The sequence below is a fragment of the Octodon degus genome, unplaced genomic scaffold (assembly GCF_000260255.1).
Source record: "Octodon degus isolate 3935 unplaced genomic scaffold, OctDeg1.0 scaffold00004, whole genome shotgun sequence".
NCBI lineage: Eukaryota > Metazoa > Chordata > Mammalia > Rodentia > Octodontidae > Octodon > Octodon degus.
Window position 1 is genome coordinate 33,911,606 of NW_004524580.1, and position 17,500 is coordinate 33,929,105.

The following is a 17,500-nucleotide window of genomic DNA, read 5'->3' on the forward strand; positions in this document are numbered from 1 at the left end:
CCACCTGCCACTGGATTCATGGCCCCCGGGGTCAGTCCAGCCCAGCCTCACCTGGGGAGCCTGAATCCCACCTGCCATTACCTTTTCAAAATAAGTCACCTTCTCCAGTTCTGGGTGGATGCATTTGGGGAGGGTACGGGTCACCCCCACCCCATGCAGCATAAGGGTAACATAAATTCCTAGAGGGCTCAGTTCTGATTCAAAGCATTTGTGACTTATATTTGTTTTTAGTGAAAGTTTAATTTGCCTTTATCTTACAATAAGCAAAGCTGAATGTGTCTACATACATCAGCCATTTGCATTCTCCTCGCGGTGAACTTTTTTTTTATCTTTAACCTCTTTGACTATTTGTAATCAATACTTTCTATTGATTTTAGTAGCTCCTTATTTGTTGTGGACATTTATTGTTTATGTATGATAAGACCCCCAAATATTCTTACCTTGTTCTTTCGGTTTTGCCATATAAAAATGTACTATTCAATGTGTTGGTTCTTGTTTTTATGGCTCTTGCTTATGACAGGGATTTTGTGCCATAATTTTAAAAAATCTTTCCTGCTCCATCACAAAATATTGTCCTATAGTAACTGACCTGATACTTTCTTGACATAGATCTTTGGTGTTTTTCATCCTTCTCTCCTACAGCAATTCTCTCACTCACTTCCTGCTTTATTGGTTTACTTCTGATTTTTTGCCCACTTTGCTATTCCTGGTGCAAGATGTGAAGTCCAGCTTAAGTTTTTTCTGTTAGCCTTCTGGTTCTTTCTAAACCATTCATAAAAGCCCCATCTTAATTATAATAAAAAACAAATATAACAATAAATAAATATAGCAATAAAAAACCCATCTTGTCCCTGGCAAGCACAAGGCCTGAGTTCAATCCCCGATTCTGCAAAAAAAAAAAAAAAAAAAAAAAAAAAAAAAAAAGCCATCTTGTCTTCAAATACCTGAGGTGTTTCCTTTGTTGTATATGAAATTTTATGTGTACTTGGGGCCATTTATGACGTTCTACACTTTGCCATTGATATTTCTATCTATTTGTGCTCCAGGCCATTTGTTTTAAGTTTCATGCCTTTAAATATTTTATAAATCTAGTGGATTGAGTTCCTCTTCATCACTTTTGGGAGTCATTTCTGTTACTGTCACTCATTTTATTTTCCCATATGAACTATTTTGCGTCAGTTTGACTTAAATATAGACCTGCGTGTATAAATACATATGTATATGCACATATATGAATTGTGAGAATATATATATATATATATATCTGAATGTACTATATTTGTACATTTTTAGAATGTTTTCAGGAAAAGTATATTTTTGTGATGTTGAAAATTAAAAATTCCTAACAGACACAGTTTGCTTTTTATGCCACCATCCTCAGCTACCATTATATATATCTGATTAGATTTATTCTTATTTTATCTTTTTGTTGCTATTAACAATAATCTTTTTGTTGCTATTGGTGCTTGTGTACATATAATATCAATACTCTATATTTTATTAGTCTAACCAAATTAAAATTAAATATCTTACCATTGCATTCATTTTTAAAACTCTCTTAGGTTTTGCAGATTCAGAATCATATTTTCTACAAACAAAAATTAATTTTCCTTTTGTGCTCTCTAGTCCGTATGGCTGCGTTCTGTTTCTCTTCGCTAACTGTGGGCTCCAGAACGCAGTCAGGCCCTTTGCCTTCCCTGACTTCTTTCTGCAGACAGTGCTGATTTAGAGATGAAGAGCGATCAGTTTTATCATGTGAAGAAACCACCTTGTATTAAGTTATGAAATGTTTTTATGAAAGATGGTTGTTGAATATTATACAAAGCTTTCTTATCATCTATAAAAATGATTTTTTCCCTAAAGTTGAGCCATTTTTGCATCCTGACAATAAGCTCCATTTAGGGTACTGTAGTATTTTTTCTTTAATGTGCTGCAGGATTTTATTTGCCAATGTCTTACGTAGAGCTTCTTCATCAGAAGTCATGGGAGGTGGAGCTGCGCACTTCCCTAGTGGGGATTCGCTGCTGTCCTTGTCATGCTTGCCTCAAAAGGAGTCCGGCTGCTCGCTTTGCCCTCTGAGCTTTGGAACACTGCAGACAGCACTAGAGTCTTTTGTGTTTGAATATGTCCTAGAATTAATAATCTCTTGAAAATGTCTGACCTTAATGTTTTCTTGACATAGATCTTCGATGTTTTTCTTCCTTCGCTCCTGTAGTAATTAATTAATTACTTTGGATTTTCTGTCATTGTAAATTTTAGTAAATTATGTTTTCCAAAAAAGAATTATGTTTTCCTAGAAAATTGACCTTTCTTCCAGATCTTTAAATTTATTCAGAGATATAGCTTAGAGGCATGAGCATTTGCCTGGCAAGCACAAGGTCCTGAGTTCGAGTCCTGGTACCACAAAAGCGAACAAACAGATAAATGTATTTACTTAGGGTTAGACCAGGTGGGTTGTTTAGTCATTAAATTTCTCCCATGTCTATGATTAGTTTTTCTTTCATATGTTTTAGTTTCTGTGGTTATGATTTCTGCCATTTCTTTATTAATTTTTTCAAGGAACAAACAATGTTTTTATTGGTGCTATTATATTTTCTGCCCTCTAGTACGATTTGCCTTTATTATACTTGCTTGTTTTAGTCTGTTCATTTATTTAACAAATTTATGCAACAAGTATTTACTGAGTGCCTTTTAGTGTCTGGCCAACGTCTTAGGTGCGTGGGTTATATCAAGAACAATAAAAAAGTTGACCATCCAGGTGTGGTGGTGCATACCTGTAATCCCAGCACTCAGGAGGCTGAGACAGGATTGCAAATTCAAAGCCAGCCTGGGCTACACAGTGAGTTCAAGGACAACCTGAACTGCATAGTGAAACCCAGCTCCAAAAAATTTCATCAAAAATAGATGTTTAATTTTACCTTGTTTCATTCTTACTTACTTCAGGTTCTAAGAATGAAGCTTCACTGTTAGTTCTTTGGATTAGTATTTGCTGTCTTAGAACGCTTATGGGACAGAAAGGGAAGTAAGAGACGTGGCTGACGGCCACCAGCCTGCTTCATGTAGCTCCAACAATCATTGTTTGTTTAATTTGCATCTTAAAATTCAGGCCTTCTGGAGTGAGTTGTATATTCATTAACTTTCTCCACATTTAGTTTACACAATCCAAACACTATTCCCGTCTTCTAGAGGAGTTCCCTCACGTCCCATTCCGTCGATCCCACTCTGCTCGGCAGGCGTCCGACAACCGTCCTCCGCATTCTGCCTCGCAGTCCTGTCTTCCTCCAGACCAGGCCCAAAGGGGACTGTGCAGTAGCCTTTCGAGCTTCGTATCTTTTACTTAGCATCACCCGCATTGTTGTGTACGCCGAAGTCTCGCTCTTCTCAAAGGTGCGGAGTATCCCAGGATGGGTGTACTGACATCAGTCCAGTCGCCTGTTGAAGGGCATTTAGGGTGTTTCCAGTTTGGGGCTACTGCGAATAGATCTGCATAAGAATTTGCATACAGATTGCACACATTTTCATTTTCCTTGCTTGAATATGAAAACTATGGCTGCTTAGCTGTAGAGCAGCCGTCTCGTCAGCATCATGAGAACGTGCGCTGCTTTGCAGGCCGTGTTCCGAGATCCAGAGTGTCTACGCACCCGCCAAGCGCTTGGTGTTGTCCTTGCTGGTCATGGATATCCTGAAAGTCCTGTAGTGATATCAGATGGTGATTTTAACGTGCGTCTTCTGAGTGACTAATAATGTAGGCCATCTTTCCACGTTCTTACTTGCCATCTACGTATGCTTTTTAGTGAATTCTCTATTCAATTTTTTTGCATACTCTTTGTTGTTGCTTTGCTTTTTCATTATTGAGTTCTGAGTGCTCCTTATGTGTTCTTGCTGTACATCCTTAAGCAGACATGTGTTACAGAAGCATCTTCGCCAAGGGCTACTTTGTGTATGTTTTGTCTTATTAGCTATAATTTGAGGAACGGAACTTTTAAATTTTAAGGAATGTAATTCACCAATACTTTCTTTAGCAAATTTTGCTTTTAATGTTATTATAACTCTTTGTCAAGAAAAGTAAAAAATATTTTCTTCTATATGCTCATCTAGAAGTTTTAGGGTATGTTTTACATTTTACAAATGCCTTTAGACTGTGTTGTTGTTGTGCTGTACTCTCTCTCTCTCTCTCTCTCTCTCTCTTTCTCTCTCTCTCTCTCTCTCTCTCTCTCTCTCTCTGTGTGGTTTTCTTGAAGCACTGTCTCACCATATTCCCCAAGCTGGTCTCCAACTCTGGTCTTCTCTCAGTAAGCCCGCTGGGTTGCCAGGACTCCAGGCTTGCACCACCACGGCCAGCTTGATCCTTTCTCCTTGCTTTGCATACTGTGGGGTTGCAGATGAAGACCCAAACATTGCCGAACGCTGTTCGCAAAATAGCCCTTTCCTGTTGAACTGCTGTGCAGCTCTGTGGAAATTCGATCGTCCATACATGTATGAGTCTATTTCTGGGCTCCCACTTCTGTTCCACTCATCGATGCGCCTCTGCTTTGACCAATTCCGCATCATTGTGATTACCTGGAGTAGAGTGAGACCTCTGCACTACTTTTTTCAAAATTGTCCCTTTATTCTAGCATGTTATTTTTGTAGACTCTTATAAATCTTATGGGATTTTGATTGAAATTTTATTGAATTTATAGATGAATGTTGAATAACTGGCATCTTACTAATGCTGAGTCTTCCGTTCACGCACACGGTACGTCTCCTTTTCCCCAGGTCCTGTTTTCTTTTGTTGATGTTCTACAGCATTTAGCATGTCAATTTCCTTAACATGTTGCTCATATTTTGCTAGATTGATTGATTGATTCATTGATTGATTGATTTTGCGGAACTGGGGATTGAACTCAGGCCCTTGCACTTGCCAGGGAAGAGCTTATTCTACTGAGCCATCTCCCTGGCCACTAGATTTATTTTTAAGTATCTCTTGCAAATGATACCTAGTCGTTTGTGCTGGTTTATGGAAACACAATGTCCTTGTGTGTTGGTGATGCCCCGTGCGATCTCACTGAGCTTGCCGCTATTAGTTCTAATAGAATGTGTAGAGACCCTTTGGGATTTCCTGAGTGGGAAGGTGCAGTCTAGGCAAGGGCCCATTCTTGTCTCTTGGTTCTCCCTGTGTTAGCCACAGAGGAAGACCTCTAGCACGCTGCGCCACATAGATAAAAATAAGCAGCTACATTTCCCCCTGCTTCTAAAAGGAAAGCATTCAGCCTTGCTGTAAAATATGATTCTAGCTGTAGGTTTTCTGTAGCTGCCCTTTTTCATCCTGAGACAGTCCCCTTTTATTTCTAGTTTCCTGAGAATTTTTATCACAAAAGGATTTTGAATTCTGTTAGACATTTTTGTTTGGAAGGCTTTTCCATTTGAGCCTGTTCACATGATGAATTTTATATCATTTTATTTTCAGATAAAGCAGTCTTTCATCCCCAAAGTAAACCCACTTGGTCATGATTTTTAGAAAATCACTAGATTTAAATTGCAATGTTCTGTTGAGGATTTTATACCTAGGTTCATGCAAGTCATTGATCTGCAGGTTTCTGTTCCAGTGATGGCTGTCCCTCGTTTGGAAATTAGGGCAGTCCTGGCCTCCTAAAGTGAGTTTGGAAGTGTACCCTCTTTTTTCTAGAAGAGCTAGTATGAAAGCTTTGTCTAAATTTCTGAATTCATGAGATTAATTTGCTCATATTTCTTTCTTTTTTCTTCTTTCTATAATGTATTTGATACAGGGTCTTACTACGCAGCTCAGACTTACAGTGATCCTCCGGTCTTAGCCTCCCCAGCACTGGGATTACAAGTGCGCACCACCACACCAGGTCTCAGGGGCTGGCTCAGTGCACCTGGGGGTGTGGCCAGTGTGACCTGTGGTGCTGGGGATTGAACCCTAGTCCCTGAGCTTGCCTAAACAGGCGCTTGGTCCACTGGACTATGTCGCCAGTCCTGCTGATATTTATTATCCATTTACTATCTGTAGGATCTTAATAATATCCCCCTTTCGCAGTCTTGATGTGGATACTTGATTAATGTACCTAGAATTTTATGAATGTTATAAATAGATCTTTAAAAATAATACAGTCCGCATGGGGGTCCACACCATAATCCCAGCACTCTGGGAGCCTGAGGCAAAGGTTGCCAGTTCAAGCCTGGCCTGAGCAACTTAGGAAGAGCCTGTCTGTGAATAGAAAATATTAAGAAGGGCTGGGCAGAGTAGCTCAGTGTAGGAGCTGGGCACAACCCTCAGTGTTGCAAATAAAGCAACCAGCTTTTAGGTTCTCTGACTCTTGGGTCTCCTTTTCTCTTGTTTTCTTCAAGCTCATTGAGTTGGGTTTTGCTTTGCTCATCTCTTAGTGTCTTTTAGTGGAGGTTTAGATTACTGATCACAAATCTTTCTACTTTGCTATAAAATTATTTACTCCTCTTCATTTGCTTCTACTCATTGGTTAGCTGCATCCCGCAAATTTTGACATGGGGTTTCAGTTCAATCCAATTCACAACATTTTCTACTTTTCCTGCTGACTTTCTCTTTGATGTATGGGTTATTTAGAAGTGAAATAATGTCCATATACTTGGAGATTGTCAAGGTATCTTTCTGTTATTAATTTGTACTTTAATTCCCCTAGAGTCAGATTGTGTACACTGTATTACATGAGCTCGTTTTAGTTTACCGAAACTTGTCTTGTGGTCCGGAATTCAGCCTGTGCTGTGGACGCGGGCTGCGCGCCTGGAGCGGCCACGTGGTCTGCTGTCATTTGGTGACGCGTTCTGTAGAGGTCAGTGAGCTCAAGCTCGTTGGTTCTTCTGCTTGGGGCTTCCCAGTGGCCAGTGATTTGCTCTCTGTTCTATTGATTACCTCTCTGCCTTTGTGAACTTGCTTATATTTCTGTCCTTGCTGCATGTATTTTGAAATTCATTCTGCAGCTTTGTTGTTAAATATATACAAATGGCGACATTATGCCTTTTTTGTAAATTGACTTCTTTTAATACCTTTGTTTTAAATCCCTGGTGATATTTCTTGTTCAGAAGCTTTTGTTATTTTTATTTTATTTTAGGGAAGGGTCTACAGGGTGTTCGGGGTCTCACTACTAGATCAGACTCATAGTGATCCGCCTGTTTACAGCCTCCCAAGAGCTGGGATTGCAGGCATGTGCCACCACGCCCAGTCTCAACCACCCTCTCAGCGCACCCGGGGACAGGGCTGCCCAGCAGGCCTGGGGATTGAGCCCCGGCCCCTGTGCCTGCCTGCAGGCGCTTTAATCTGCTGAGCTCTTTGGCCAGCCCTAGAAGCTTATATCGATAGTAATATGAATAGTCCAGCTTGGTTTTTTCTAAACTATGTTTGTTCAGTGTGAGTCTTTATGTTTTTAAGTAGACTCCTTACGCAACACAGAATGAAGTCTGGCTTTCTTACGCAGTCGCCTGGTGCTTAGCCATTCTGGTGGTCTCATCTGGACCACCAATAGCAAGCCTCTTAGAGCTCCTAATGGCAACGCCTGCCGAAGCCCGTGTGCCGTAGGCTCGCCGCCGCTGGTCTAGACCTTCACGCTGAGCATAACTTTATGGTGGGGTTAAATCTTCTGTCTTGGTAGTTGTTTTCTATTAGCTTCATCTTTTTCCTTCTTTTCTGTCTGCCTTTTATACTTGCCTTTGCGTCATTGTGTCTTTCAGTTTCCCTTTGTGATTGCCTTGATGTGTGTGTGTATGTTACCTTGAGTTTATATATTTTTATTTAGTAAATATACTTACAAATCATATTGTGCCGCTTCACACATAGAACGGCCCTTATAACTGCTTTCCCAGTTTGTTACCTCTGTTGTGTTATTGTTTCCATCTTGTTTCAATATACATTATAACCTTATAAAATACTGTGTTTTTCACTTTAGATAATGCTCTTTTAGAATGACTGAGGGTGGGAAGCAGATCTTTTCTGTCCATCATCATTCTAATGGTTCTTGCCTTTAATTTGGGGGATAAATATGATCCTCTGTGCATGTCACGTCACTCAGCCTGCAGGAGCTGCTTTAACATTTGCCCTTTGATTCCGGGTACCAAACAACAACAAAAATATTTCATGTATTACAGGCTTAGTTGTGATTAATTATTTTAGTTTATTATTAATTATTTAGCTTTTATTTGTCCTTCATTTTTGAAGGATGCTTTTGCTGGGCATAGTATTCTGAATCAGAAGGATTTGGGGGTTTTGCTGTCAACTTTCTAAAGCTTTTACTCCATTGTTTTTGGCTTGTTTATTGGTCCGTGGTCTGTTTTTTTCCCTCTGTGTGGAATGCGTTGTTTTCCTTGAAGCCCTCAAGATTTTATTTTTGGTTTTCCCAAGTCTGGCAATGATGCATCTAAGTGTTTAGTTCAGAGTTTTCTGAATTTCTTGGAACTGTACTTTAATATTTCATTGTTTTTTAAAAGTCCCCAGACGCCAGCTTCTGTGTTTTCTCTTCTCAGTCTTTCTTACAGTTTAGTCCTAAGTGTGGAGACCACACACTATTGTCCCAGAGTTCTTGGAGGCTCTGGCTTTCTTTTTCCACAGATTGCTCTCTGAGCTGAGTTGGTCGGTTCCTGCACCGGCCTCGCTTCTGGGCCTTCACTCGTCCCGGCTGTGTCTGTGACGGTGCTGTCAAAGGCCTTGTGCATGCCTGACAGCATACCTTGTTCTCATACTCATATCTAATATTTCTTTTGCTTCTTTGAAAAACAGTGCTGAGATTCCTCTTCCGCTCTGCTCTCTCTCTGTCCCATTAGGGCCACCCGGTATTGCTGTTGCTCATTAATTGTCATCATTGTCGGTGCCCACGTAAGGTTCTGATTACACTGATTGCTGGGTCTCTTGAGAGGAGCTTCTTTTCTTCAGTTCAGTGAGTGTGAGAGCTGTCTCATGCCTAACACTGCAGATGTTTTGTACACGCACACACACAGAATTTGCAGTTTTTATGAAGCAGTTTGTGACGTACAAATGAAACTTAGCCCCTGATTAGAAATGGAAAACAACCAGCAAGCTGGAAGATTTAATCCAAATACATGTAGAAGGTAAACCTTGAGCGCGAAAATGGCTCATCAGCCGTCACATGCAGCTAACAAGGCAGCCAGGACTCCAACACTGGCTCATGTACTAATGCAATGTTTAGCGATTTCTATAAAATACTAGGCACCATGGCAGGCCCTGGAGAACACCACTGAATAACAGCCACAGGTCTGCTGCCCTGCAGAGCCTGCAGCCGCCATAGGACTTGTTACTGTGGTTAAATTATTAACACTGCGATGTGACACTCCCCAATCAGGAGACAGAGTTATTTCACAGGCCGAGGTTCACCTGGCAGCTGGTGTTTCATGGATTCACGCATCCGGCCATTTGTCACCCTGCCTGAGTGCCATCTGTGTGCCAGGCCTGGGTGCCATGGGGATGGGACTGCTCTAAACGCCCTCCCTGCTGGCCCTGGCCAGGCTGAGGCCCAGCTCTGATCTCCCTTCTTCCCAACTCCGAAAAGCATTCTTCAGTGCAGGGCGGCTGGCGCCGCTTCCGCGAGGCGTAGGCCCTTTTCGGCCTTGGACTCTTCTCTCTTCCTAGTGATCTTGGCCCAGTGGAGGCTACCAGTAACTGCTTTAGCAGAACTAAAGAGGTGTGTGTGTGTGTGTGTGTGTGTGTGTGTGTGTGTGTGTGCCCACGGGGGTGAGGGGGCAAGGAGGGTAAGGCATCAGAGGGGCGAAGACTGAGCACCAGGCCTGAGGTTCAAGGGACTGCAGTGAAAAGCAGAAAGCAGAGGCTGCAGTCAGGGAAGGCGGCATCTACAAGGGTGCCTGTGGGCCTTTCCACCAGCTGAGACCACACCCAAGAGTCACAGGCCCAGGCTTGAGCCCTCGCTGGGTTGCCTGGCCACATCTCCTTGGACAAAGAAAATAACTTATCCACGCCTCAGATTTCTCCTCTCTGTTGAAGCTGACAACACTGCCTACCTAGCAGGAGTGAGGGGCCCCCAAGGACGCACACATAGGGTGCTCCGCGCTCATCAACAGGCAACTGCTACTGGTTCCTCGCTGCCACCGCCGCCACTGCCACTGCCGCTGGAGGTCAGAAAGTGAAAAGGCAGTGGATGTGTAAGCTGGCTCTGTAGACACAGGCACCGTCTGCACAAAAGGCAGGAAGAGCTGTCACTAGAAGGCAGGGCCACCCCAGAGTCCCAGCCGAGGAGCCGGGTCGGGAGGAAGCTGGCCAGGGAAGAGGCCAGGCTGCACACGAATCCTCATGCAAGAAGGATAGCAAGAGGGGGTGACATTCTCAGCAAGTGCAGGAGGTGGCCAGGCCGGGACAGGACCACTCTGACTAGGAGACCAGGAAGCCAGGGACACCACAGCAAAGTTTAGATCCCTCTAAAGGACAACAGACCGAAATTCCAGGTCCCAGAATAGAATCTCTTCCCGGTTGAGCTCTTCCTTGCTTTTCTTCAGCTCAATAAAAGCAGACAATTGCAGGAAGTGAGAGGCCCCATCCTCGGGCCGGCCCCTTACTCTCCGCTACTCTGGCTGTGTGAGTGACAGCCACTGGGGACGCTGGGGAGGGACAGGCCCTCCTGCTGCCCCAGGCCTGTGCCAGAGCTCCCTACATGTGGGGTATCTGTCATGGCGCCAAACATCCTGGAAGCCTGCTCACTTAGAAACTGGGTCCAGTGTGTGGATAATAGGGACCATTTTAAGTTTTGCCTTTCTGCCATGCACAGCACCTCTTTTGTGGGGTCCCCCTTCCTTTCCGGAAGACACCCTTCCCGTGGTCCTCCAGGGCCCATCCCTCCGCCGCTCAACTGTGGAGCTCCTTCCCCTCACCACCACACCAGTGTCCGTGTTACACCTTGCCCTGGCTCCTCTTCCCCTGGGCGAGTGGGTAAGGGCCCAGGGTGGTGTGGGAGGCAGAGGGCAAAGTGCAGCCAGGGGTGACAGTGGGGTGGGGCAGCATGGGCCTGGTGGGGACTCGGTCTGAGGTCTGGGATTGGGAGCCATCTGTCTGCTGGCTCGTTCATCCCATTTAGCAAACACTGCTCTCCTGCCTGTTTGCATCCTGTACCTTGCTGGGTGCTGAGGAAAAGGCTACAAGCGATCGAGCCTGGCCCCAGCCCGCGCCTGCAGCACGAAGTCCAGAAAAGAGGCGCATTCACCCGATGACCACGGGATGCACACCGTCCCAGCAGCTATCCTCCGTGGAGGAGTGAGCCCGGAGCCTCTGCTCACGCTGGGAGCTTCTGGGCAGATTTTCCCACGGAAGCAGCAGCCGGTCTGGGGTGTGTGGCTGAGGTGCTGGACAGGCGAAGAAGGAAGTGATGGGCCTGGCACACCTGCAGGAGCAGAGGCCAGACTACGACGACAGCACAGCCCAGGGCTGGAGTGTGCGGCCGGAGAGAGGGCAAGAGGGGCCAAACAGGCAAGAAGAGGCGTGTGGGCCTGGGCTTTTAGGGCGTGGGGCTTCATTTTGACCAGGGAACGGGTCTGGGATGGGCTAAAGTCACAGTGCAGCAAGACCACAGGAGCCCGAACCAAAGGGCCCAGGAGCCTGAGCAGCCACTCCGGGCACAGTCTGCAGTGCTCAGGACGGGCCAAGAGACAGGCTCAGCACAGTCACCGCACACACGGAAAGAGGAACAAGGAGACTGTGGGGCCCCTCAGGAGGGTGTCGCCGGCAGCACAGGAGCTCCCTGCGGCGTGTCCTAGCCTTGAAAACTAATGGGATCCAGCTCCAAGAGGAAGCACGCGAGGCTGATGAACAGATTAACTGACACGAAAAGGAAGAAAGTGACCAAATGAGACTGTGGGGCCTCGCAGCCACGGGGCCTCCAGGACAGCAGGGCAGAAAACACAGCAAAAGAGATTGAAGAAGCTAGCAACGGCAACGCAGCTTTGTGTGCAATCGCTGGACCCTGTTTTGATTCTACATCAAATAAACTGCATCTTTGAGAGAGAGAGAAATCTGAATACAGCCTAGACTTTCATGGTGCTGGGGAGGGGCCGTCAGCGCTGCAGGCACACTGGTGGCCAGGAGGCCATGTGCACATGCGTGTGGGTGACACGCACATATTTAAACCTCGTCAGAAGCACACACTAAGCTTTTTGGGACGAATGGCATCACGTTTGCTTATAATACCCCAGAAAAGAAAAGGTGGTGCAGGATAAACTGGCAAATATGGCCCAGCAGATCCGCTGCAGCTAGATCAAGGGTCCTTGAAAGTTTACTTTATTGACCCATTTGAGGGGAGTAGGAGCCTTTTTAGAATTAACCATGAAATCTTTGTGGAAAGTACAGTTTTACTCTGAATCTGAGAGTACAAGACCCAGGGCTGTGGAGCAAGGGTCCGTCTTGGGCCCACTAGACTTGACATGACTTTGGCTTACAGCGAAGGTGCAGGGGACCCGAGGCTCTTTGGGCCCTGTGCCTGAGGTGTGGAGCAAGTGCAGCAATTGCCGAGCAGGGAAGGGAGGCCGCTCCAGCAGGAGAGAGCCCAGACCCGGACCGGAAGAGCCCAAGGATGTACCAGCTAGGGCTCTGTGGCCAGGAACACCCAAGAGAAAGAACCACAGTCACAGATGCCGGGGCTTCCACAAAGGGGGACGCTAGTGACAGAACTGAGCACTGCCCAGATGTTAGGCAAGAGGAGGACCAAAGTGCCTCCTACAGGTTTGCAACCTTGATGGATGCAGATGCCACATCATAACTGCTTAGGCAAGAAGTGACAAGGATGACAGAAAGATGGCCAAGGGCATGGACCGTGCCATATGACATGGGAGAGAGACAAGGTGGTAGCTTGAAAAGATGGAGCCAAGGATGTAAGAGGTTATATTTTGGTTTTTAAACTGAGGGAGTGTTAGGTGGATTAAATATGAGCAGTGAAGAGGAGCCATAATTTTATAAAGGAAATATGTTTGGGGGGAAGAGGGAGCCACAGAGTGTACATGAGGGGCAGTCGGTGTGTAAGGACCAGAGGTAACGGCTCCATGGCTCCTCTAGGAAGGAGGAAGAGGAGGACCTGCAAGGGGCGGGATGCTGACCTGGGCCTGTCCGTGTACTTTGTCTTCCCTGAGAGGTAGGGTGGTCAGCCGGGGTGTTGGGCGGTGGAGAAGGTTGGGGTTCATCACAGGAAGGGTCAAGAACGGGTGGTGGGGAGTGTGGCAGGAGTGGCTGTGAGGCTGGTGGTCAAGGCCTGGCAGGAGAGACGCTGGAAGGGAGAACTGGGCCGGGCAGACCCATGGGCCAAGGGCAAGAGGGAGGTGAGCCACAGGGGGTGGGGCGAGGTCCCCAGTCCAGCAGCACCAAGGAGGACGCTGGCCCGGGACAATGAGCAGGCGCTCTTGGCAGTGAGGACTTGAGCGCTGCGCTCCATGCATGCCTTTTCGGCTCCAAATGGCAGCCCAGTGCGCCCTCAGTGAGTCTCGTGGCCAGCACCCCCACCTCCTGTCCCAAACTATCCTGGACACTCCACATCTAACCTGTCTCAGGGCCCAGGTGAGAGAGGCTTGTGCCCGGGAAGCAGCTCGCTGGGCAGTGTGGGCTTTGACGGTAGGGGGGCAGCAGGCTGGCTGCAGAGCACCCTTCCGAGGCCCCAGGCCTCTGTCCGCACTCCGCACTCAGGGCTCTTCAGAGCCAGGGAGCACCCTCCGCTTGCAGCAAGATGCAGCCTCGCCTGGCGGTGGCCTTCCCACAGTGAGGCAGGGTAGACTGCACCGTTGCTGCCGTTCGCCCCTTCCCAGGCCCCAGGCTCTCAGCCCCTCTGGGATGGGCACACATATGGTGGCAGTTGAGCTCTGAGGAGCAGAGGGCACTGTCTGGGAGCCTCCGGGGTGGCTGGAGTGAACACAGACACTCAGGCATTGCTTCTCTTTGCAGCTTAACTCAAGTGATCCGGAAGTTTGCCAAGCAGCTGGATGAGTGGCTGAAGGTGGCTCTCCACGACCTCCCAGAAAATTTGCGGAACATAAAGTTTGAATGTGAGTGCCCAGCTTGGCAGGACAAGGGGAGAGTCATGCTCTAGTGGCACATTCTACGTGGGGCGTTGTGAGGTCACTGCCTCTGTTGCGTGCAGAGCGCCGGTGCCGACGGACGACTCCAGGCTCAGCCTGCGCACACGCAGCCAGCACTGACAGGGCAGCGAGCGCTCCTTTTGGAGCAGAGGAATTCTGGCCTAGAGGCACACAAGGAGCAGGACAGGGTCACCTGCAGGCTTGCTGTCTGCCTCCAAGCAGACTGCTTCCGCTCATCACCACCTCTGCCATGTAGGAATTGCAGTCCTTATCCTAAGATCAGGCTTCGGATGGCAGCGAAAACTCTCCAAAGCCCTGCGACCGACCGCGAAGCACCAGGATTTCCTCCAGCTCCGGCCTCCAAGATGGCAGTCGCTAGAGATGGAGAGCAGCCCTGGGCCTTCTCCTCCTCTCCACCTAGCTAGAAGCCAAATTACTATTTCTCCCGGCAGGGCCTGGGGCAGCGAGTCTGGCCTCACAGTGGCTCCCTCTCCCACTCCCTGGCAGCTCCGAGCGGAGGAAACCGGTTTTTCCCCTTCTCCCTGTGTCTGCGCATCGGGAAGACTTGTGTGCAGCTCATTTGTTGCCATTAAGTAAAGATGAAATGATTTTAAGCAAAACAAGATTTTAAAATATATGTTTCTCAAAGCCCCATTTGAATACAGCTTGCTATTCTTGCCCAAAATAAGTGCCAGCGAGGAAAATGAAGGCGATCAAATTACCCCGTCTCCGCAGGCGCAGGAGGCCTTTCAGACATGCTTGGAGGCCGCCTGCGGTGACCATCACCTATTGATAAAGCCCGCTTTATTTCACGGCTCTCAGTTCTTTTCTTTTCTCCAGCACTAAATTCCACATCACAAAGTTAAAGAAAAAGTAATTAAGGAGAAGGATTAACGATTGATCGGCCTGGAAAATTAGAAGTTCATCTGTCCGCCCCAACCCCATCCCTCCTCCCTGCTCCTCATTTTTCACACCGAGCCAGCTCGGAGTGCAAATTAGAATAATCCTGGGGAAGTTTCTATTTCTTGACCAGTTCAGAAATTAATGAGAAGAATGCCCCGTGCCCATTTTAATTATGCTGACAAAACAGGCGCTGCACAGGCGCTCTGCTGGGCCTTCCACCTGTGCAAGCCCCGCTGGCGGAGCCGGCTGCAGCTGCGGCTTCCAGGTGCCAGGTAGCGGGCCGCAGGCACAGGTCTTGTCCTCAGCAAAACGAGACCGAGGGTCCCCTGCTTCAGGGTGTCAGCCCATTATGTTGGGGCAGGAAGCAAGAGCTCTTCTTCTTCTTCTTCTTCTTCTTCTTCTTCTTCTTCTTCTTCTTCTTCTTCTTCTTCTTCTTCTTCTTCTTCTTTCTTCTTCTTCTTCTTCTTTCTTCTTCTTCTTCTTCTTTCTTCTTCTTCGCGGAACTGGGGATTGAACTCAGGCCCTTGCGCTTGCCAGGCCAACGCTTATTCTACTGAGCCATCTCCCCGGCCCCAGGAACTCTTCTTAAAGGTGGTGATCACCAGGTGGGTGATCACAGGAGAAACCAGGCAGATTAGGCAAAGCCCCACACAGTGCCGCCTGGACCTCATCCAAGGAATCCCGCGTCCCCGCGCATCACTGAGAGACAAGCAAGATTTTCTATTAGACATACTACAGCTCAGAAGGGGCTTCTTCAAAGTTGCCATGCGGTTCCTGCAATTATTTATGGGACAAGTGATTGAGCTGGCAATTAGCGAAATGAAAGACGAGTAAATAATTGCTTTTACTCACGGTTGGTTGACACCACCATTTCTCACACCTGCGAGTGCAGCAAGTGCGTGACTTTGAAATCTGCACCCCAAAGATCACCATGAGCCAGGAGGAAATGGTTCTCGAAGCCTGCAAGGGAGAACAAAAGAGTCAGATGCAGAGGGGGGCACAGTGGGAGCAGGGAGAGACGGATGGAAGAAGAGCAGGGAGTCCTCTTAGAACTGGCCTTGGGTTTTTAAGCACACTAATATTTCCAAGTAACTCTCCTCCTCTTGCAGTGTCCAGAAGGTTTTCGCAAATCCTGAGACGCCAGACATCGCTCAATCATCTTTGCCAGGTAGCTGTCCTCTGTGTCTGTCATTGAAAGCCAGGGCTGGGGTGGGTTGGGGAGTGGAGCTGTCCACAGGAACAACTTCCTAGAGTGCCTGTCCAGTGGCTCTTGGGGCACACGCTGTTATGTGTGACTCCTACAGACGAGAAGCAAGTGCTAGCCAAGGACTACCGTTGCAACTTAAACCCCAAATTCTTTCTGAGTTCAGTCGTCCCAAAACCCTTTAGATCCACACTTGCCTGTCCCCCGGAAGTCAGTCGGAGCTGGTCAGTGACTGCTGGCCCTGGAGTGCAGAATCCCCAGTTATGCAGCCATATGCGTGGTGCCTGGCCCCCACCCACTGCATGCCAGTGTCCACCCCAACCCCCACCCCAGCCATGTCACACCAAGAGCCGCAGTGCAGCCTGGGGGTGGACTCGCCCACCCGTGGGCCGCTGAGTCTAAGAATCAAACATAAGAGAAACAAGAGAATTCATCGATACCATGCCATTGAAAGCATTTAAGTCACATCATATACTAAATATTTGCCCAGTTTCATCTTTTCCAGATCTACATTATTTCTTTTTAGCACAGAAGTGGTGCAGGCTTACTATAAAAATTAAACATGCAAATGTCTAACCTAAAAATGGAAGACCCTACTCCCTGGCCTACCAACCCGGAACTGCCTTGTTGTTAGTCCTTCCACTTGGTGAAGGGAATCTAAGTCTGGGAGGGGACCCCACTACCATGGCACCCCAGAACCAATGGTCCCAGCCATCACTGGCTAACTGGTAGCCACAGCCGGCCATCTGCCGAGTGAGACTGCTTGACACGCATGTATTACAAACATGTTTTTCCACTTGATTACTAATGGTTGAAACTAGGAGAGGACAGTCAGTCACCCAAATTTTGTGCTGGAGAGCCAGCGGCTCGCTTAGAGCCACGCCCACTGGGCGGCCATCAACGGGCAGGCTGAGGCTCTCAGTGAGCACTGTCCTCCACCTCGACAGCTGTCCTCTTGGAGCTGGCCTGGGTGCCACCTGCCTGACCCTTTACGAGTTTAGGTTTGCACCTCTCCAAGAGCCAGCTGGGCCTGCCTGCGCGCAGGTGCCTTGTGGTTGAGGTGGAGGGAGGCATCTCTGGCTGGAGTAGCCTGAAGGTGGCCCCAGGCCAGGATCTGGGAACCAGGCGGGGATAGGGGAGACCCCGTGCAGACTCCCACTGGCTGCCCAGAGCATTTACCTGGGCGACATCCTGGGACCCAGGGAAGAAGAACCCCTCCCCTGCTGCTCTTCTCCAGCATGCCACCTTGAGATCACATCAGGGACCCATGCAGCTTTGGTGTCTCCCTCTGGGGCTCGGAATTTAGACTTTGATGCATGCGTAGGTGTGGATACCCACACCCACGCCCAC

The 17,500-nt window shown here is 47.6% G+C and overlaps 1 protein-coding gene across 2 annotated transcripts in view; it reads left to right on the forward strand.

Annotated features, from left to right (window-relative positions):
• Positions 1–17,500, forward strand: part of Rfx4 (regulatory factor X4) — an 83,531-nt gene that overhangs the window by 21,622 nt on the left and 44,409 nt on the right. For both annotated transcript variants that reach the window (XM_023717514.1, XM_023717508.1), the window contains 2 exons: positions 13,910–14,010; positions 16,056–16,114. In XM_023717514.1, the coding sequence (XP_023573282.1) occupies positions 13,910–14,010; positions 16,056–16,114 (160 nt within the window). The remainder of the gene's footprint in view (positions 1–13,909; positions 14,011–16,055; positions 16,115–17,500) is intronic.